The 23,005-nt window shown below is 44.2% G+C and overlaps 1 protein-coding gene across 1 annotated transcript; it reads left to right on the plus strand.

Moving 5' to 3' along the window:
• Nucleotides 1-794: 794 nt before the first annotated feature.
• On the plus strand, nt 795-17,528 carry psma4 (proteasome 20S subunit alpha 4). Its single transcript, XM_073024903.1, has 9 exons — nt 795-868; nt 4,499-4,524; nt 4,946-4,988; nt 5,094-5,256; nt 6,000-6,077; nt 10,140-10,228; nt 12,573-12,703; nt 16,396-16,519; nt 17,198-17,528. The coding sequence occupies exons 2-9, from the start codon at nt 4,522-4,524 to the stop codon at nt 17,350-17,352; spliced, it is 786 nt and encodes a 261-aa protein (XP_072881004.1). The 5' UTR covers nt 795-868; nt 4,499-4,521; the 3' UTR covers nt 17,353-17,528.
• Nucleotides 17,529-23,005: the final 5,477 nt, after the last annotated feature.

Genomic DNA, 23,005 nt, shown 5'->3' on the forward strand with positions numbered 1-23,005 from the left:
GCCGGTATATAAGGTGTTGTTCCTCCAACCTGAGTGTGGATTCATTTTGACAGTAGATAATGTTGTATCTCTATTTAAGAAGGGAACAAAGAAAATCCGGGGAACTATAGACCAGTGAACCTCACTTCAGTTGCAGGGAAATTGCTGGACCAGAAGAGTTAACCAGGATGCTGCCTGGTTTAGAGGGCATTTGCTACCACAAGAGTCTGGGTAAACTTGGGGTAGTTTTCCCTGGAGTGCCCGAGGCTGAGGGGAGATCAGATAGAGGTTTATAAGATTATGAGAGGGCATAGATGGAGTAGATAGGAAGTATCTTTCTCCCAGGGCAGAAATGTCTCATACCAGAGGTCATGCATTGAAGATGAGAGGGGTAGGTTCAAAGGGGAGGTGAGGGGTAAATTTTTTACTCAGAGTGTGGAGAATGTCTGGAATACGCAGCCTGGTATGGTGGTAGAGGCAAACACATCAGAGGCTTTAAAGAGACGTTAAAGTAGGCACGTGAATGTGAGGAAAATGGAGGGATTCGTTTTTGGCGGGTTTTGATATACCTTTTAGCTGATTCCGCACAACATTGTGAGCCAAAGGGCCTGATCCTGGGCAAACTTCTCCCATTTCTACCAATAATGCCGAAATCACTGATACAATCTGAATACATTTCTAATCACAGGTGAGGGGAAAAGCGCCTTCCCCCGTTGGCATCAGCAAGGTGCGCAGAAACCCGGCAGGCAGGCAGCTTCGCCTCAGGTCGGGGGTCCTCCCGGGCGCCAGGCGGCGGTGTGGCGGAGTCCGGCGGCAGCGCCGCTCTTGACGCGCCGCAGCGTCTCGTCGTTCGCGCCGCAGAGGAGGTCGGGACGGCGGTTGGGTGCAGGTGAGGGAGCGGCCGCTGTGTCCGAGGGTCTCGGGTTCTGGCCCTGGGGTTTGGGACCTGGGTCGGGGACCTTCCACGTCCAGCCTCGCGATGTTCGGAACTGGCCGGAGACTCCCCGCCGGCCCGGGGTTGGAGTCGCGCGGCCCAGTCCGCGGGGCGTCCCGAAAGTTGCTGCTTCATCCCGGGGAGAGAGGAGGATCAGGGGTGGAGGTGGGGAGGACATCCATCCAGTCCCGGGCCTGAAGGAACCGTCAACCCGGGCAACCAGAGCCGGGAGCCGCTACCGAAAAATCCTCCAGTCATCCCGGGTCGGTTTCAGTTTCGGTTTCAGCTGTGGAGCCGGTGGCCGGTCCCGCCAGGGAAGGGAGCGGGTCGGGGTTGTATCAAGCAGTGTCCTCCGCTCCTCTCTATCCCCCCTCCCTTCCTCCCTCTCTCCCCCCTCCCTTCCTCTCCCCCCCCTCCCTTCCTCCCTCTCTCCCCCTCCCACTTGTTCTCACTCCTTTTGCTTAAAGTTTAATCGCCACTGTGATCCAGGAAAAGCTCTCACTATTGTGCGCAGCAAGATCCCCCCCCCCCTGACAAATGAGCTGAGGGTCTTTTTGAAATGATCTTTTTAGCGATGCTAAGGTATCACTAGTTTTCTATGATGGGGTTGTGGGACCCCAGCATACCAGCACTGCAGGTGGTGGAGATATGCCACCCTTCTGAGGTCTGAATAAACAGAGCATTACAGCACATTACAGGCCTTTAAGTCCACAATGTTGTGATCTGTTAACCAGTCTAAGATTAATCTAATTCTTCCCTCCTACATACACCTCCATTTTTCTATCATCACCTTCCTTAGCTAAGAGTTTTTTAAATGCCCTTAATATATCTGCATTTACCAGCGCCCTGGCAAGGCGTTCCACACACTCACCACTCTCTGTAGAAAAAGTTACCCCCTTTCCTGTAATCATCTCAAAATTACGTCCCCTTGTATTAGCTATTTCAGCTCTGGGAAAAAGTTTTTGACTATCCATTTGATCTATACTGAAATTATCTTGTCACCTTTACCAGCCTTCTCTCCAAAGAGAAAACCCTCGCTCACTCAACCTTTCCTCATAAGACATGTTCTCTAATCCCAGTAGCATCCTGATAAATCTCTGTGCTCTCTCTAAAGCCTCCACGTCCTTCCTATGATACGGTGGCCAGAACTGAACACAATATTCCAAGGGTGGTCTAACCAGGGCTTTATAGAACTCTTAAATTTACCCTACAGATCTAGAGCTCAGCCCTCCAACTAATGAAGTCTAACACAGCATGCATCTTGTAACAACCCTATCAAATTGCTGGACTTTACCTCTTTCCAACCTATTAATGTTGCCCTCACCCTCATCTCTTACATTTCACACACATCTGCTGTTGCCCCATCCTCCTGCCACCCTTCCTCTTATCCTCACCTACCACCCCTACTGCCTCCGTGTCCGCACATAATTCTCCGTAACTTCCACCATCTCCAACAGGATCCAACCACCAAGCACATCTTTTTCTCCCCCCATCCACCCACTCTCTGCGGGGATCGCTCCCTGCGCAATTCCCTTGTCCATTCATCCCTCCCCACTGATCTTCCTCCTGGCACTTAGCCTTGCAAGTGGAATAAGTGCTACATCTGCTCTCTCACTGCCATTCAGAGCCTCAAATAGGCCTTGCAGGTGTGGAGACACTTCATTTGTGAGTCTGTTGGTGTCATACATATACTGTGTTTGGTGCTCCCAGTGTGGCTTCCTGTATATCAGGAACATCTGATGTAAATTAGGAAACCACTTCGCCGAGCACCTACGCTCCGTCTGCCAGAAGAAGCAGGATCTCCCAGTGGCCACCCATTTCAATTCCATTTCCCATTCCATGGCCGTGGCCTCTTCTACTGACGCACTGAGGTCCCACTCAAGCTGGAGGTGCAACACCTTATATTCCATCTGGGTAGCCTCCAAACTGATGGCATGACCGTAGATTTCTTGAACTTCCAGTATGACCCCACCAGCATTCCTAATTCCCATTTCCTCTCACCATATCTCCTTACCTGCTCATCAGCTCCCTTTGGTGCTCCTCCCCCTTCCCTTTCTCCCTGGTCTTCTGTCCTCTTCTATCAGATTCCCCCTTCTCCAGCCCTTTATCTCTTTCACCAATTAATTTCCAAGCTCTTTACTTCACCCTTCCCCCTCTTCTGGTTTCTCCTATCACCTACTACCTTGTATTTCTTCCTCTCCTCCCCCACCTTCTTACTCTGACTTCTCATCTTTTTTCTCTAGTCCTGATGAAAGGTCTCAGCCTGAAACATTGACTATTTGCTCTTCCATGGATGCTGCCAGGCCTGCTGAGTTCCAACAGCATTTTGTGTGTGTTGCTTGGATTTCCGGCATCTACAGATTTTCTCTTGTTTGCTATCAAATTGCATGGTGACTTTGAGGGATCAATGGAAGTGGCTCCAGTAATCCATTCATATCTCTTTTAATAATGTTTTTATGAGGACTTATCTTCTAATTACATATCAGAAAATCTCAACATTTTCTCGTTTCATTGGAACCTTTGTCATTATAAGTCTTGGTCTAACTTGTACTTAGATATGGGTATCAGCTGGTTATAAATAGTGTGAGCGTCAAGAATAAGAGTCATTGATTGTGGAGGATATGCAGGTGATAAGTATTGAAAGAGGTGCTCAAAGCTTTGTCTTTACTATTCATTGTGTTATGTCCTGGCAATGCAACACCTGTACTTTTAAAGTTTTTAGATGCTTTGGCGGCACATGTTGCTAGTGAGTATTACAGTGATCATCTCAAGGTGCTGTACAAAGAACAGACTCACGCAGTCTGAAATAAAAACAAGTGTGCTGGAAACATTCAGCCTCTCAGGAAAGAGAATTGACGTTTAAGGCTCCGTGAATCAGATTGGGGGATGAGGGGGTGGCATTCATCCATAAGTCTCTCAGGTCACATGACCATGAGTCATTTCTTGCATTGGAGATTTTTATGGACAAAGTGAATTTTGTCCTCTGTTCAGAGGAATACGACATAAAACCATATCACATTAAACGTAGGAGCAGAATTAGGCCTTCTGGTCCATCGAGTCTGCTCTGCCATTCAGTCATAGCTGATCCTTTTTTTCCCTCCTCAACCCCAATTAGATTATCAATTCACTTTACCTTGGGAGGATAATACTGCCATGATACTCATTTAAATGAGATGGAGCAAAACAAGTTTAAGAAATCCATTTTGAAGCCAGGGTGAATTCACCTGCAATATAAACGTGATTCTGAATATAGACAGAAGACAGGCACAGGTTTCTTCTACATTGTAATGTAATATTTATCAATGAGGCAGGTCACGCTTTACCACCTCCTGAAGGTTTGTATCGAATGCTGAACTTCACGTTGATTAGAGGAGGTCTAAAGTGTAAGCAGCTCCTCCATTGTACATGGGAGCCATTGGTAAGCACATTGCAGAAAATCCCCCCCCCCCACCCTCACAATTGAAACATAACGCACGACAGAATCTGTTCCTCGAGGTTTTAAGAGGATATTTGTACAGGTCATCATATATTTGTTACTGAAGGTTGTTGCATATATTAACTGATTTTCCTTTTTTTAAATCCTAGCTTTTTGAACGTTTAAAGACAAAATGGTGAGTGACTGAGGGTTAACCACAGAAAATATTTACCATTTGCAAGCTAGCTGCAGTGCAAGATGAACTAAAACTTGGGGAAAATTGCTAGTGAAATGTAGCAGGTGACTGTAATGGCAATTTATGCTGGTAGGATTTACAGTTACAGTGCCCACGCAGTGAGCCCACGAGTACCCTGCCGTTTTGAACATCTCCAACAGACTGATAACATTGGAAATGTCCTTTGTTGTGGGACAATATGGGAAGGGTTGTTGTAATCTCCACTGGATGCAACCTGAGGGGAGGTAAGCACCCAAAACACCGGTGCTATCGAAACCTCAGTGGGGAGAAAATGATTGGAGGGGAGAGAGAGTCTTAATGCCATGATAAAAGGATTCATAAGCGGAATATATAACGGTAGTTATTTTGTTTGCCTCTGCAGTCTCGACGATATGATTCACGGACAACCATATTTTCACCTGAAGGTGAGTTATCTGAGTGAATTCTTGTACAAAATGAAGGGTCTGACTGATTAATACATTGTGCGGCAACTCGTTCACATGTAAACTTTTCCTTTAATTAAACAATAGGACGACTCTATCAGGTGGAATATGCAATGGAAGCCATTGGTCACGCTGGAACGTGCCTGGGGATTTTGGCAAATGACGGTGTTCTCTTAGCTGCAGAGAGGCGCAACATACACAAGCTACTAGATGAAGTTTTTTTCTCCGAGAAGATATACAAACTGAATGAGTACGTGTAAACGCAGGTGTCTTAACAAATCTGCTTGTCCTTAGATGAGCTGTGTTACCCTAATTTCCACTAGTTCCGTCTGTATTCTTTTGGTATTGGCCACACATCCTGAGATACAGTCAAAAAAAGCTTAGTTCTGCAAACCAACCATACAAATAATCTCAAAACAGAAGTTTTTGAGGTAGTACAAGAGAAAAGTGAAAACAGAGCACAGAACATAGTTTTACTGTTACAGAGAAAGTGCAGCACAGGTAGACAATAATGTGCACGATAATTTGTGAGGTCAAGGGTTCATCTTTAATGTATGAGAAGTCCAGTTAAGAGTTTTTATAACAGTGGGATAGAAGCTGTTCTTGAGTGTGGTGGTGTGTGTCTTCTGCCTGCCAGAATGGAAGAGAAGAAAGAATGTCTGAGGTGGGAGGAGCCTTTGATAATGCTAGCTGCTTTACCAAGGTAGTGAGGAGTGATGGTGGAGCTGCTTGACATGACAAGGTAGTAACATGGTTGGTAACACAGAAAAGAGACACATGAAATTAGAGCTCGCAATCCATTTAAGCAGTGATGAGCAAGCTGGTAGTTTATACAATACTGCAAATATACAGAAAATCTTCTTGTCTGGTTGTCCAGATAGAGCTTGTTTTAAGAAAATGGGTCAACTGAGAGTAAATCTATCACTTTTATCAATTTTTGTTCCTGATTGCTGTTAAGTTAATACTAAGCTTCACATAAAATCTGCTTTGCAGTGACATGGCCTGTAGCGTTGCAGGAATAACATCTGATGCCAATGTTCTTACGAATGAGCTGCGACTGATTGCCCAGAGGTAAGATGATTTGTTAAGTGACAATTGAATTGTGCAGTCTACCCTCTAATAGACTTATCGTCATATTCCAATTTCATCTATAGTGGTTATATAACTGTTCCTAACAGGCTGTAGCATCTGTGGTGCCTGGCTGCCCATTAGTACCATCCTCTGCAAATCATGTCAAGAGGACTCACTCCAGTCATCTGGAATCTCTTCTTTTCTATCGGATATTTATATTTTTCTGTGTAAGGATTGTTGGCCCTGGGGATTTTGTTGACAAGTAGTATAAAATGACGGCACTTAAAGAGGAGCCGCGATTGAATCATGCAATATCAGAAGGAATGTTGACAGCCCTCTTGTGGACTCTAGTCTGCCAGGGTACTGAATTAAACCTGAACCATGGGGGTGGGTGAGGGCAAATTACCGTGGTTGCTGTTTATACTAATGACAACATTCTCAACATCCTCTGTAAATTTCGCAGAGGAGATTTACAAGGATGTTGCCTGGATTGGGGGGCATGCCTTATGAGATTAGGTTGAGTGAACTCAGCCTTTTCTCCTTGGAGTGAAGGAGGGTGAGAGGTGACCTGATAGAGGTGTATAAGGTGATCATGCGGATAGTCAGAGGCTTCTTCCCAGGGCTGAAATGACTAACATGAGGGGGCACAGTTTTAAGGTGCTTGGAATTAGGTACAGAGGAGATGTCAGGGGTAAGTTTTTTACGCAGAGAATGATGAGTGTGTGGAATGGGCTGCCGGCGACAGTGGAGGAGGTGGATACGATAGGGTCTTTTAAGAGACTTCTGGGTAAGTATGTGGAGTTTAGAATAGTGGAGGGCTATCGGTAACCCCAGGTAATTTCTAAAGTAAATACATTTTCAGCACAGCATCATGTGCCGAAGGGCCTGTATTGTGCTGCAGGTTTTCTATGTTTCTAAGTATTGCCACACATTTCCAGCACCAACAGAGCATTATCACATGTTCAACAGAACACAGAACAAAACAGCAGCAGTAACAACAGAACAAATCAAGACAACAGCAGCAAAACAACATACACACACACACCAGGCCGCCAACTCCCAGGTCAAGTCACCTTCAGGCCTCCAGACTATCGGACTCGCAGACAATGGATATCCAATCTCCAGTCTCTGGCCCTGGACTCCCAAACTCACAGCCTATTCCACGCACTCACCACTCTCTGTGGGGAAAAAAAACCAACTTAACCCTGACATCTTCTCTGTACCAATCCCATGGTTGATGAAGGCCAATGCACTGCATTCCACCTTAACCACAGAGTCAACCTGCACAGCAGCTTTGAGTGTCCTATGGACTCAGACCCCAAGATCCCTCTGACCCTCCACACTGCCAAGAGTCTTACCATTAATACTATATCCTGCCATCGTGTTTGACCTACCAAAGTGAACCACCTCACACTTACCTGGGTTGAACTCCATCTGCCACTGCTCAGCCTATTTTTGCATCCTATCAGCGTCCCGCTGTAACCTCTGACAGCCCTCCACACTATCCACAACACCTCCAACCTTTGTGTCATCAGCATGTTTACTAACCCATACCTCCACTTCCTCATCCAGGTCATCATGGAGGGGCGGGGGGGGGGGGGGGGAGATCCCAGAACAGATCCCTGAGGCACACCACTAGTCACTGACCTCCACGCAGAATATGACCCATCTACAACCACTCTTTGCCATCTGTAGACAAGCCAATTCTGGACTTACAAAGCAAGGTCCCCTTGGATCCCATGCCTCCTTACTCTCTCAATAAGTCTTGCATGCGGTACCTTATCAAATGTCTTGTTGAAATCCATATACACTACATCTACTGCTCTACCTTCATCAACGTGTTTAGTCACATCCTCAAAAAATTCAGTCAGGCTGGTAAGGCACAACCTTCCTTTGACAAAGCTATGCTGACTATTCCTAATCATATTATGCCTCTCCAAATGTTCATAAATCCTGCCTCTCAGGATCTTCTCCATCAACTTACCAACCACTGAAGTAAGACTCACTGGTGTATCATTTCCTGGGCTATCTCTACTCCCTTTCTTGAATAAGGGAACAACATCTTCAATCCTCTGGAACCTCCCCCGTCCCCATTGATGATGCAAAGATCATTGCCAGAGGCTCAGCAATCTCCTCTCTTGCCTCCCACAGTAGCTTGGGGTATATCTCATCCGGTTCCAGAGACTTATCCAACTTGATGCTTTCCAAAAGCTCCAGCACATCCTCTTTGTTAATATCTATATGCTGAAGCTTTTCAATCTGCTGTAAGTCATCCCTACAATCACCAAGATCCTTTTCCGTAGTAAATACTGAAGCAAAGTATTCATTAAGTACCTCAGCTATCTCCTCCAGTTCCATACACACTTTTCCATTGTCACACTTGATTGGTCCTGTTCTCTGATGTCTTATCCTCTTGCTCTTCACATACTTGTAGAATGCCTTGGGGTTTTCCTTAATCCTGTCCGCCAAGGCCTTCTCATGGCCCTTTCTGGCTCTCCTAATTCCTTTCTTGAGCTCCTTCCTGCTAGCCTTAAAATCTTCTAGATCTCTATCATTACCTGGTTTTTTAAACCTTTCATAAGATCTTCTTCTTGCCTAGATTTTCAACAGCCTTTGTACACCACGGTTCCTGTACCCTACCGTCCTTTCCCTGTCTCAATGGAACGTACCTATGCAGAACACCACTCAACTGCCCCCTGTACATTTGCCTCATTTCTGCCGTACATTTCCCTGAAAACATCTGTTCCCAATGTATGCTTCCAAGTTTCTGCCTGATAGCTTCATATTTCCCCTCCAATTAAACACTTCCCTAACTTGTCTGTTCCTATCCCTCTCCAGTGCTATGGTAAAGGAGATAGAATTATGATCATTATCTCCAAAATGCTCTCCCACAGAGAGATCTGACACCTGACCAGGTTCATTTCCCAATACCAGATCAAATACAGCCTCTCCTCTTGTAGGCTTATCTACATATTGTGTCAGGAAACCTTCCTGAACACACATAACAAACTCCACCCCTTCTAAACCCCTCACTCTAGGGAGATGCCAATCAATATTTGGGAAATTAAAATCTCCTGCCACGACAACCCTGTTATTATTACACCATTCCAGAATCTGTCTCCCTGTCTGCTCCTCAATATCCTTGTTGCTATTGGGTGGTTATTGACCCCTTCCTGTTTCTAACTTCCACTCACAGAGACTCAGTAGACAATTCCTCCATGACTTTCTCCTTTTCTGCTGCCGTGACACTATCTCTGATCAGCAGTGCCACACCCCCACTTCTTTTGCCTCCCACCCTGTCCTTTCTGAAACATTTATAGCCTGGCACTCTTAAGTAACTATTCCTGCCCCTGAGCCATCCAAATCTCTGTAATGGTCACAACATCACAGCTCCAAGTACTGATGGGTGCTCTAAACTCATCTGCTTTGTTCATGGTGCTTCTTGCATTAAAATAGACACACCTCAAACCATTGATCTGAGCGCATCTCTTCTCTATCACCTGCCTATCCTCCCTCTCACACTGTCTCCTAGCTTTCTCTATATGTGAGCCAACTGCCCCTTCCTCCGTCTCTTCAGTTCAGTTCCCATCCCCCAGCAATAGCTTTAGCAAACCTCCCTGCCAGGAATTTTGTCCCCCTCGGATTCAAGTGCATCCGGCCTTTTTGTACCGATCACTTGCGGGCTAACCCTCCAGCACATCCTTGAAATAGGATTTCACCCTGTGTTTCAATGTACATGTGATCAGTAAATCTGAAAATGCCAGTTTTGCCCACAATTACAACATCCTAAAGCCAGCAAGAAAGGCATAAATAGCACAGCTCCAAGTCAACAGCCCATGTACAACCTGGAGGGACCAGTCTGTCAAATTGACTTGCATTGTTTTTTGGGTCTCAGGAATGTACAGCAGCTCACATGGTTTCATTGTGTCACCTCAGTGCAAGTATCTTCCTCTTTATATCCCCAAAATTTTACAGAACATCTAATGGTTCATGGAAAAATAACAGCTGCGTGGCATTTTTCTTTTGGATCTAGGGTACAATAACGCTGCCTTATGTTCTCAGGTATCTCCTTCAGTATCAAGAGCCCATCCCTTGTGAGCAGTTGGTCACTACGCTCTGCGATATCAAGCAGGCCTACACACAGTTTGGAGGTAAGTCCAAGGGAAGTGTATTTAAGATTAATGGTCAAGTGGTAATGCTATTTTCTGTATCACTAAATCACAAATGAATCTCAGTTTCAGAAATATTTTGCTTTAACTGCATAACTTGGTTCCTTAACATTTTATAACCTTAGTGGAAAGCATTGCTTGATTTCAAATGAACAGTTATTAATAGTACTGTTTTGTTTATCAGTGATAGAAATTAATTACCGGTTAATTAAAGATTAAACTAATCAGGATGCCTTAACATAGCGTGCATCTGTCAAACATCAGAAGTACCCAACAGCTTGCTTTACCAGACCAGTTTGGACTCTGTTCTATTTCATATTGAGGATTTGGTCTAATTGTATTTGTATGCCTTTTACACAAATGTATCCATAGGATTATTTAATGTCATTGCCAGATAAGTGGGTCATTTGCCTCAATTAGTCTGTGCACCTTTGGTAATCTCAAGCTTCCTCATGTTTATTCTCATTTAAATCTATCCCTCAATTCTCTTCTTCCATGGTGAACAATCTCCTGCTAAGTATGCCTTTACAATTTGCTTCGACCTGTCTTGTGATGGGGTGTTCCATGATCTCACCACTCTAGGTAACGGTGCACTTCCTAAGCTCCTTGTTGGCTTTCTTGCTGAATATCTTCATAACTCCTGATTATGTTCTCTCCACATGGAAATATTCTCTCTGCATCTATTTTATCCATAATTTTAAAGACTTTTTTAGGTTACTCCTCAATTTTTGTCTCTCAAGGAAAAATAAACATTTGCTCTACTAATATTCAAACCATTGATTTTCTGGTATCATCCTTAAATCTCCTCTGCTTCCTCTCCAAAGCCCCTTCATAGTCAACTTTCCCTCTGTATGATATAACCAAGGTTTTGTACAAACCTACCACAACACAGAATTTAGTCCTCCTTCCCTATACTGGCTCCCTCCCAGAGCAAGTCAGTTTTTAAAAGAGATTGGCTTTATTTCTCACATGTACATCAAAACGTACAGTGAAATGGGTTGTTTGCATCAAATCGATTCAACAAGGATTGTGTTGGGCAGCCACTAACTCACTAACCCTAACTGTGCATCTTTGAAATGAAATCTTTAAGAACATACAGTACCATCAGAGGGAATTGAACACAGATTACTAGCATTATAAACCGTTATGCTTTGTGTCCATACTGTCAGTGTCTCTCTTGCATATCATGTGTCACTTTATTAACTTCTGTTTTCTAATTCTAGTGCTCTGGAAAAAAAAGCTTGGTAGTTTTAATATGAGATGATGATGAACAGCAAGCCAGCCACTAGAATTTCCTCTGTTAATAAGTTTATCACAACTGCTCTAATTCTTATTGTCAATGATAAGCCTTAGTTATCTAACTGGTTTAACAACACTGTTAAAGTGGATGGTTATATTTTTGTTTGATCTCTAGTCTGAGAGATTCTTGCTGGTTCGTTACCTCTGAACAGAGAAATGTTTCTGGACTTCACCCTGCACATACCTCTTGTTACAGTTTAATAGTTTATCCACACTACAACAACAGTGAAAGTGTCATCTTTATCGGTAGAGTACAGTGATATAGTTCTCTGGCCAATTCTCAAAGATGTTTAAGCCATTTACGCATTAGTTAAAACTGCACAAAAATTTCCAAAGAGCATCCTTTCTTTCTGTAGCTGATAAATGTGGCTGGAAAGACTGGTACCCCTTGTCCTTTATTGTGGTGTGGCCACAGTAAAACTCTTGTGTGCAATTGAAGGGCTGTTTGGGAGGAGGGGGGGGGGGGGTCACTTTATCAATGACATTATGTCCCAGATTATTTTGTGCAAGGTCTCACTTGAGTTTAAACCAGCGTGGACACAAAAGGCTACAAGGTGATCTGTTGGTTGTGTAAAATGAAAGTGTTTGGGGAGTCATGATCTGTGATGTTACCTCCCTAGAGTTTTAAGATGTTAGGTGTGGCACCATCTTTCTAATCAGACTGGATTTTTTGGTTTTATCTAAAGCACAGTTGACAGTAATCCTGGATAATACTTCTTCCTCAGTCAGCATTTTTAAAAATCATTCAGTGGGTTCCCATTTGTGATGTTGCAGAAATCTAGCTCCTCTTAAAGTTGTATGTGCCACTGCAGCTCTGGTGAGCTGGGTTCAATTCTGCCCTCCAGTGTGTCTCCCTGTACTGCCAGTTCCCAGCGCAATTCCTGGGTTTGGTGGATTGCTCTCAGAACTGACATTAATTTGATAATACATCATTTTGAGAAGCTTAAAACAAGGTCTAAGTTGTGTGAGCCCTGTCCCTCTCCCTGTGCCTGTTGGACACCTACTGATCCATATCTGTTACTGACAGGGAAACGACCTTTCGGTGTCTCGCTGCTCTATATGGGATGGGATAAGCACTATGGCTACCAGCTGTATCAGAGTGACCCCAGCGGAAACTACGGAGGATGGAAAGCCACGTGCATTGGAAATAACAGTGCTGTGAGTATCTTGACTAAAGCTGCAGAATTTCTGCAAAGAAATGCACTGACATGTTGGTTTGTATTTTAGTGAGGTTGGTTCCAATGTTTACAATTTTATAATTGTCATCTGTTTCAATCACTGCAGGTGCTTTTGGAGTTCTGCATCATTCATCTTCTGCAGGGCTCTTGAGAACACTCAGTTCCTCTGTTGTACCCCCCTCCCCTCCTCTTTCTATTCAGGCAGTCATCATTTCCTGTCCCTTAAGGCATCCGGTCTCAGTATTAAGGGAATCAGTGAATATGTAGGAAGGTAACAGCTGAGCCTCAATGGTGTTTGGTGGAGTAGACATGAGGGGCTATAGACTCAGAGTAAGACAGCACAGAAACAGGCCCTTTAGCCTAAGTTGACCATCCTTCCTGCTACTCCCAGTTACCCACATTCAGCCCATAACCCTCCAAGCCCCTCCTCTCTATGTACCTTCCTTAGGCCTTTTAAATATTGCAATTGTACCTGCCTCAACCACTTTCTCTGGCAGCTCAGTCCAGTTACTCACTATCCTGGCTGTAAAGAAGTTACCTCTCAGCTCTGAGTAATCTCTTCCCTCTTGTTGGGATTCCCAACCATGGGGGAGAAAACTATGACTGTCCACCGTATCAATACCCCTCCTGAGTTTTATAAACTTGACGTCACATCTCATGTGCTGCAACGAATAAAGATGAAACATGGTCAGCCTCTCCCTATAACTGAGGTCCTTTAGTCCAGGCAACATCCATAAATCTCCTCTGCTTGCTCTTTGGTCTGGCAATGTCTTTTCTATAACAGGGCAACCAAAACTGTACACAATATTCAAGTAGAGACTCACCAACAGTTTGTATAACTGCAGCATAATGTCCCTACTGCCAAGCTCAGTGCCCTGACTGATGAAGGCCAGCATGCTAAAAGCTTTCTTCACCATCCTGTCTATTTACGCAGCTGCTTTCAGCGAACTATGTACTTGTGCACCCCGGTGTTCCTGTTTGACAGTACTCAGCAGTGCTCTGCCATTCACAGTATAGATCCTACCTCAGTTTGGAAGTCCAAAATACATCACCTCATTCTTAATCTAAGTTGAAATCCATTTGCCATTCCTCAACCCATCTCCCTAACTGATCAAGATCTTTGCAATTCATTGTAACCTGTTCACTATCCACATACTCCCCAATTTAGTACCAGCAAACTTGCTAATCATATCATCTACATTCATATTCAAATCATTGACATAAATAATGAATAACAAATGTACCAGCAGTGACCCTTGGGCCTACCAGCTATATGCCTCTAGCTGGAGAATCGACCTCCAACCTCTGCCAATTCTGAATCTACCTCACCATCCCCCCTGAATCCCATGCAATGCAGTCTTCCAGTTCAGCCTGCCGAAGGCTTTACGAAAGACCATATAGACAACATCCACTACCCTACCTTCATCCATCACCTCAGTTACTTCTTTGGAAAAACTCCAAAAGATTTGTCAGACATGATCTCCCATGCAGAAAACCATGCTGACTATTCCTGATCAGGCCTTGACTATCTAAGAATCCCCTCCATGAACTTCCCTGTAACTGAAATCAGGCTCACCATCCTCTGAATGATGGTAAACATTAAGTCACCCTCCAGTCTTCTGGAACTTCACCAATGGCTAGCAATGAAACAAGTCTCTACAAGGCCGTCTGCAATTACTTCCCTGCCTCCCATGAGGTCTAGGGATGCACCTGGTCAGGCCTTGGGGATTTTCCCATCTTGTGCTTCAAGACTACAGATATTTCCTTCCTTGTAATAAACACATTTTCCAAGTCCTCAGTACTTATAACCTTCATTTCTTTGGCATTCTTCTTGGTAAGCACAAGAGAGAAATAGACGTTTTAAAAATCTCAGCCACACATAGATGATCGTGACTGTCTTTAAGAGAACCTAGTCTCTCCCTAGTCACCTTTTGCTGTTATTAACCAAAAAAACCTCTTGGGATTACCTTTAACCCTGCCTGACAAATCTGTTTCATGCCTTCTTTTTCCCCTCCTGATTCCCCTCTCAAGCCTGCTCTTATTTTTCTTAGATTTTCTTCAGGGACTCATTTATACCCAACTGTCCAAAACCGCTTTGTACTACTTTCTTTTCATTGATCAGAGTCTCGGTATCTCTCAACAGCCAGGGTTCCCTGAACCTCATATTCCTGACAGGGACACCCTGGACTCCTGATATGACCCTTTTAAAAACACTTGCTCTTCTTTTGTATTTAAATAGAGTCGTCTATTGACCCCAGGTGGATCTTGCTTAATGCCCTCAAAGTTGGCCCTGTTGCAGTTCAGGAATTCAGTCTATGGACCCGTTTTTATCTTTTTGCACAACTATTTTAAAAGTAATACCACTGGGAACTCGACTTCCTGCCTCTTCAGTTACTTGGCCTGCCTCGTCCTCTTAAGAGGAGTGCTGCTCCTTCCCAAGTACATTCCTCTATACATTCAGTGGCCACCTTATTAATGCATGTCATGCGACAGCAACTCAATGCATAAAAGCATGCAGTCATGGTCAAGAGGTTCTGTTGTTTTCTGACCAAACATCAGAATGGGAAGAATTGGCTATCCTGATTGCTACATTGTTTGGATGCTGTACGTACTTGTTTTCTTGCTAACTTTGCTGTAATATCCCAGCCTTTTGACAATCTAGTTAAACCTACCCTTGTAGCAAAAGCACGTTTTTCCTCCACCAGGATATTAATCACCCTCTGGTTCAAATATAACCCATCCTTCTTGTACAGGTCATCTCTACCCTAAAAGAGATCCCAATGATCCAAGAAGCTGAATCCCTGCCGCCTGCGCCATCTCTTTAACCACACATTCATCTGGCCAATCTTTCTCTTCCTAGACTCAGTAACGCATGAGACCAGGAGTAATCCCGAGATCACTACTCTCAAAGTCCTGCAGTTTAATTTCTCACTTAACTCCGGATGTTTTTTCTGCTGGACCTCATTCTTTGTTTTGCTGTGAAGTTTGTACAACCATGTGTAACTATGAATGCGTATAACCACCTCTGACCGTTCGCTCTCCCCCTCGAGAATTTTCTGCAATCCTTTGCCCTGGTACCTGGGAGGCAACATACCATCCTGGCCCCTCTTCTGCAGCCAATGAATCTCCTGTCTGTCTCCCTCAGTACTGAGTCTCGCTCTACCTGACAACACCCTCCCCTGCTGAGCCTCAATGCCGGTCACAGTGCCACTGCTACTACTGTCCCCTGATTGGTCATCCCCTGAAGAATCCATAGGGGTATGCTTGTTGCTGAGGTGAGATGGCCACGGGGGAATTCTGCATTGCCTCCCCTAATGGTCACCAATCTTATCTGAAGCCTGAAGCTTGAGTGTGAGCATCCTCTGTAAAAGTCTGATCTATGAGAGCTTCCCAGATGATCCTGAGTACATGTAACTGCAACTTCATTTCTTTGACCTGGTCTATCAGGCTCAGCACTTCCCACAGATGAAGTTATAAGGGAAACGAAGATCCCTGACTTTCCATTTCTTGTTGGAACAGTATTCCACTACCCTATCTACCACCCTGCCTGCAATGATTCAGGATTAATGATTAACATCGACTGTACTCTTTTCCATAGATGCGCCTGGCCTGCTGAATTCCTCCAGCATTTTGTATAAATACTTTATTAACTTGATCCAATTGAAATTGCAGGCTGCTGTCTCTATGCTGAAACAAGACTTCAAAGAAGGAGAGATGACTTTAGAATCAGCCCTTGCTTTGGCAATTAAAGTGTTGAACAAGACAATGGATGTCAGTAAACTTTCGGCTGAAAAGGGTAAGCGGTGTTCACAGTTTGCAAACATGATACAGAAGTCTGAGTAGCAAATATAATGAAAAGTTAAGCTGCTTTATGTTGTGCTGATCCCTCCAAAGTTTGATATAAACTATGACAATGGGAAGTAGTTCGCTGTGTTCCTGGTATGTGCTAAGTCAAATCACCATAGCTGGATGGTCCTCGCCTGTTCTAAAGAACTGTTCTGTGCTCCCAATTCCATAATTGCAGCCAGTTAACCCCCTGTAGGCTGTCTGAATTTCAACAGAATTCAGGGCCACTTGGGGGCTTGATGTCAACCTGCCCCCCCCCCCGCCAACAGGAAGCCTGAAACCAAGCTATGTTACATAAAGAATAGATAGATGATGACAGAATCTGTCATGTTATAATGAAGAGCATTTAAAATCTAATTCCTTTCATTGCATGAATTCCAGTCTAGTTAGACATGCTTACTTTTCAGATTCTAACTACTTTCAATTAGTCAGTTTTATATTGAATCTCTTCAATGGTCGCCCTCTCTGACTTGTATTTATTCATCCCCCCCCGGGTGGAAGTACTCACATTCAGTTGACTGTTTTTGTAATTTAGAAGGACATATGTAGTTAGTAATTCTGTCTTAGCTGAAGGCCCATTAAGACTGTGTAATCTTTGGAGCTTTTCATCTTCCCCTCTGTGGTACAGTGGAAATTGCAACGCTAAGCAGAGAAAACGGGAAAACACGAATAAAGGTGCTGAAGCAGAAGGAAGTCGAGGTATTGATTAAGCGACACGAGGAGGAAGAAGCAAAGTCAGAACGCGAGAAGAAGGAAAAGGACCAGAAAGAGAAGGAGAAGTAGAATGAAGGCGGATGCCAGCACTGAAAACAAAGGTTTATTGGAAATCTACTTGTCTGCAGGGTCTTCTTTATGGAACTGGTCACACCAGGTATCACAAGCCACTTGCACACTGTCATAGATCTGTTATATATGGACTTGTAATTGACTGATGGGTTTTTAATAAATAACAAAGGCAACCTATTGTTTAGATTGTATTTATTTCAGAACACAGTTTTGTTGCTGAAGATGGTGAATTTATAATGAAAGTCAAAGTTTGTCCTGACAACGGTGTGTACATGGAGGGACCGGGTGCTAATGAGCTGTGTGGCAAGAACTGAGAGCCTTAGTTTGAGAGTGAGTCACTGGCAGATGTGATGGTGCGATTCATTGGTTCATAGTTAACGTCTCAAATAGAAGTCCCATGAAAACAATAGAAGGTTTAAATTAAGTTTAAAGACAAAGTTTAAATTAAGTGTAGAAGGTGGTAATGGGGACAAGCATGCACTGCCAATTAACTGCTCCCAATGGTGTATGTCTCAAGTAGCCTGAGACAACCAAGTCCACCTCCTGGCCTTTACATGTGGCTTAGCTACTAAGCCTAGAGGAATTGTTTCTACTGACAGGAGAAGGGACTGGCTCCTTGAAACCAGTTGCTTCAGGCAGATAGGGCTCGTCAGCCATGGTTGGTGCCTCATCTAGGAAAAGAAGAATTCTGATCTCAAACGTCTTCAAAAGCCACTCATGGGAAAGACTTGAGTAAATCCTGAGGGGAAAATCCAGAGCTGGAGTCCCTAAGGCAGTTCAATGTTGAAAGCTGACCAGCAACTTCAGCAATGCTGCTGGTGCCAAACTATGTCGGTCCTTTGGATTCATCAGGTGAGTGGAAGGTGGGAGCTTGCTAAATGGGCAGCAGTTCGCTATCCATATTGCACTGCCAAGGCTTGCATATCTAAACAGCTAAGACGCAACATCTGATCAATGCAGGCCTCGAAGAAGTAAAGAAAGGGGATTAAGTGGCAGAAAGGTTTCAAAGTTCAGACTAGGGATGGAAGGAACTAACTGAAAGATAAGAGGAAAGCAAAGGTTTTGGACCCATACATGTAAACACAAACTAGAAACATAAAATCACCTTGATGGAAATATGATGCAATGTCATTCACAGAAAAAAATGTCTTATAAATGTGGAGGACTGCTTACTCAGTCTTAGAAAAGCTCCAGGATAAATAGGAAAAAAGGGTGGCAAGAGTACGTGGGAAGGCATTATAATTTTGCAAAAAGCATTTTCTGCAGGGCGCATTTGGTTTGAGCTGCAGGATGATTACACTGGTCTATTGGGCCTGATGTCACAAGCAGAGATGGAGCCAAATTCAGGGATCCGTTCACAAGGAAGGACCAGGAAACTTACTCTTTTGGCACCTTCCACACGATGCAGGCTGAATTCTGCAAGCAAGAACTTTGCCAAATGCAACAGAGAGAGAAGTGAAAGGAAAATTATACTGGTAGAGGAAGAAAAAGAATGCCAGTGGAACCCAAAGACCGCTTACCAACATCTAAATAATAAGTGGGCAGTGAGGGGTAGAGCACAACATGAGTCATAGAATCACACAGCACAGAAACAGGCCCTTCAGCCCACTGTGCCCATTCTGACCACCAAATACACATCTCTCCTGTCAGAGCAAACTGAAAGGCCTCACAGAATTGGTGTTTGAAATAATGGATGGTTTATTAAAAACTGGTGCCCACCAGGAGACCAGTCGAAGCTGATGAACCCGATCATGTGTCTGGTACAGCTGTTATATTCTCAGCTGATGAAATTACCAATAAAATTGCATTTTGACAACAGAATGGTGGTTACAGAAAGAATTAACAAACTAAATCCTCAGTTCTAACAATAAATCCAGTTTTCTAGTACAACAGTGGGTGCATGCTATAACATAAGTAATGAAGTTCCTGAAACTTGGGTGTCACCACTGCTGCATTCCATGTTTCTACTTCTAGGCTTTGTCTGTGGTTCCCTGTTATCACATTAACACAATCCACATCCCCATTTCTTGACTATTCTTTCCCTTAAAACAATACTAATCCCTTTTATTTGTATTCCATAAGACCATAAGATATAGGAGCAGAAGTAGGCCATTTGGCCCATCGAGTCTGCTCTGCCATTCAGTCATGGGCTGATCCAATTCTTCCAGTCATCCCCCTCCCCTGCCTTCTCCCCATACCCTTTGATGCCCTGGCTAATCAAGAACCTATCTACCTCTCCCTTAAGTGCACCCAATGACTTGGCCTCCACAGCTGCTCGTGGCAACAAATTCCACAGATTTACCACCCTCTGATTTAAATCATTTCTCCGCATCTCTGTTCTAAATGGACGTCCTTCAAACCTGAAGTCGTGCCCTCTTGTCCTGGAATCCCCTACCGTGGGAAATAACTTTGCCATATCTAATCTATTTAGACCTTTTAACATTTGGAATATTTCTATGAGATCGCACCCCCCCGCGCCCCCCCCCCCCCCCATTCTGAACTCCAGGGAATACAGCCCAAGAGCTGCCAGACATTCCTCATACGGTAACCCTTTCATTCCTGGAATCATTCTTGTGAACCTTCTCTGAACCCTCTCCAATGTCAGTATATCTTTTCTAAAATAAGGAGCCCAAAACTGCACACAACACAATATGTGTGGTCTCACCAGTGCCTTATAGAGCCTCAACATCACATCCCTGCTCTTATATTCAGTACCTATAAAAATGAATGCCAACATAGTATTTGCCTTCTTCACCACCAACTCAACCTGGAGGTTAATCTTTAGAGTATCCTGCATAAGGACTCCCAAGTCCCTTTGCATCTCTGCATTTTGAATTCTCTCCCCATCTAATTAATAGTCTGCCTGTTTATTTCTTCCTTCCACCAGAGTGCATGAACATACACTTTCCAACATTTTATTTCATTTGCCACTTCTTTGCCCATTTCTCTAAACTATCTAAGTCTCTCTGCAGGCTCTCTCTTTCCTCAACACTACCCACTCCTCCACCTATCTTTTTATCATCAACATTTTAGCCACAAATCCATTAATCCCATAGTCCAAATCATTAACATACATCGTAAAAAGCTGTGGTCCCAGCACCGACCCCTGTGGAACTCCACTGGTAACCAGCAGCCAGCCAGAATAGGATCCCTTTATTCCCACTCTGTTTTCTGCCAATCAGCCAATACTCCACCCATGCTAGTAACTCCCCTGTAATTCCATGGGCTCTTATCTTGCTAAGCAGCCTCATGTGCAGCACCTTGTCAAAGGCCTTCTGAAAATCCAAGTACACGACATCCACTGCATCTCCTTTGTCTGCCCTGCTTATAATTTCCTCAAAAAAATTGGAGTAGGTTAGTCAGGCAGGATTTTCCTTTCAGGAAACCATGCTGGCTTTGGCCTATCTTGTCATGTGCCTCCAGGTACTCCGTAATCTCATCCCTAACAATCAATTCCAACAACTTCCCAACCGCTGATGTCAAGCTAACAGGTCTATAGTTTCCTATCTGCTGCTTCCCACCTTTCTTAAATAGCAGAGTAACATTTCCAATTTTCCAGTCATCCAGTATAAAGCCAGAATATATCGATTCCTGAAAGCTCATCGTTAATGCCTCCGCAATCTCTCCAGCTACTTCCTTCAGTCCTTATTATACCTTGGCAATTCAAGCACTCATCCAGCTGCACTTGTTTGGAGTGACAGGTTAGGGCAACTAGAATAATGGGTGTTAAGAGGTGGAAGTTGATGGAGTTAATGGGAAGATACAGGAAAAGTTAATGTGCTTAAAGTGGATAAGTCAATTGCCCTGGGCAACTTGTACCATAGATTGCCAAGGGAATTTGGTGTGGAGATAGTGGAATGTTTTCCACTATCCTAGGTACAACAGAATGGTTTTCCTAGATACAGGGGAAAGTCAGTGTTGGGAAATGGCAAATGTGACACTCCTGTTCCAGATAAGATGAAGGAACATTATGTGACCACAGCCTGGTAAGTCAAGATCAATGTTGGGTAAGGTTGTAGTGACTCATCTGGCACTTGGAGAGGTTTGAGTTAATCAAGGACAGCTAGCTGAGATTTGTAAGAAACAAATTACATTTAACCAACTTAAATGAATCTTTAAGGGGTGTCTGAGTTAATGAAGACAATGTGGTGGATATTGCCCATGCAGATTTTAACGAAGTGTTTGAGGAGTTGCACATAAACTGTTGGTTAACAAAGCAGGCTGATGAACAGGAGAGTTGGTGTTAGTTTGGATAAGAAAGAAACTGGAAAACCGAAAGCTGCCAGTTATAGTGAATGGAGAAATGTGCTGATTTTCGACAAAGCTCATTGTTAGGACAATTAAATAACGTGGACTTGGAATACAGGATAAAACCACAATATTTGTCAATGATGCCAAACTTGGAGATGCGGCACACATCGAGGATGATGATAGCAAACACGAGGAAATCTGCAGATGCTGGAAATTCAAACATCAACACACTCAAAATGCTGGTGGAACACAGCAGGCCAGGCAGCATCTATAGGGAGAAGCGCTGTCGACGTTTCGGGCCGAGACCCTTCGTCAGGATGATGATAGTTGATTACAATAGGACACAGGTAAGCTAACAGTGTGGCCAAAGGTGGCAGATGGAGTTTAATACAGATACGTGTTAAAATGTGGCAGTGGGGATAGAGACAGACAAGGGTGCCGTTCTAATGAGTATGCAGAACAGAGGGACCTAGGGGTTCGCATACAGAGATGTATCAAGAGCATAGTTAGCAAAGGAATAGGATTGAGCGTACATGACAGAAATGTAATACCGAGATATCATACAGCTCTGGTTGGGATGCTCCTGGATTATTGCAGACAATCTGGTCATTCATAATTCATGGAGAGTGCTGCAGCGATATGAATGAGCTGGACCAAAAGGTGTCAGTGTTTGAAGGCAATGTGACTTGTCATAGCTGGTCTATTGTTCGCTCATCTTGATTGCCCACTATCCAGCGGTTTTGGGCACTGGTGTTGGTGCCGCTGCCTCCGCTCCAAGCATCCACATCTCGGGATGTCCCACCCTGGGACCCTGTACCATCACTCTTCTGGTTGCTGTCTTGGGACTGGATGAGCTGGTGTAAGCCAGATCACACCACTCCCACCGTAACCCTTGGCACGGGCCTGCTCGCCAGCGAGGCATGTAGACCTTGGCTGGGCTCTGCCTGCTGACTATTTCATTTAGGCTGACTTTGCTCCCATCTCAGTAGAAGGCCCATGGGGAGGTTGGAGGCAGCTCCTCCACTCCCCATCTCAGCAGCCAGGGTAACATGGCAGACATGTTATTGTGTATCTGCCCAGGTTCCCATTTATTCCTCCATCACAGGGCAGGTCCCCATTCCCTTGGGCAGTTGTTCCAGCAGGTGAAGAGATCTGACTAGTTTTACTTGTCACATCTACATCGAAACATACAGTGAAATGTGTGGTTTTTGTCAAATCAAATCTAAAACTGTGCTGGAGCAGCCTGTGAGTGTCATCGTGCTTTCAGAGTATGTCCAAGCTGATTAACCCTACCCAGTAGGTCGTGGGAGAAAACCCACGAGGTTATGGGGAGAATGTACTGAGTCCTTACAGACTGCAGCAGGAATAGCCCTGATCAGTGATCTCCATTACGCTAACC

Source organism: Hemitrygon akajei, chromosome 21 (genome assembly GCF_048418815.1).
Source record: "Hemitrygon akajei chromosome 21, sHemAka1.3, whole genome shotgun sequence".
In the NCBI taxonomy this organism is placed as follows: domain Eukaryota; kingdom Metazoa; phylum Chordata; class Chondrichthyes; order Myliobatiformes; family Dasyatidae; genus Hemitrygon; species Hemitrygon akajei.

What these genes read in the sequence shown, in the direction of transcription:
- psma4 (XM_073024903.1), top strand. An exon ending in AACCATATTTTCACCTGAAG is followed by an intron (nt 4,989 to 5,093) that starts GTGAGTTATCTG and finishes ATTAAACAATAG; the next exon opens with GACGACTCTATCAGGTGGAA. An exon ending in CTGCGACTGATTGCCCAGAG is followed by an intron (nt 6,078 to 10,139) that starts GTAAGATGATTT and finishes TTATGTTCTCAG; the next exon opens with GTATCTCCTTCAGTATCAAG.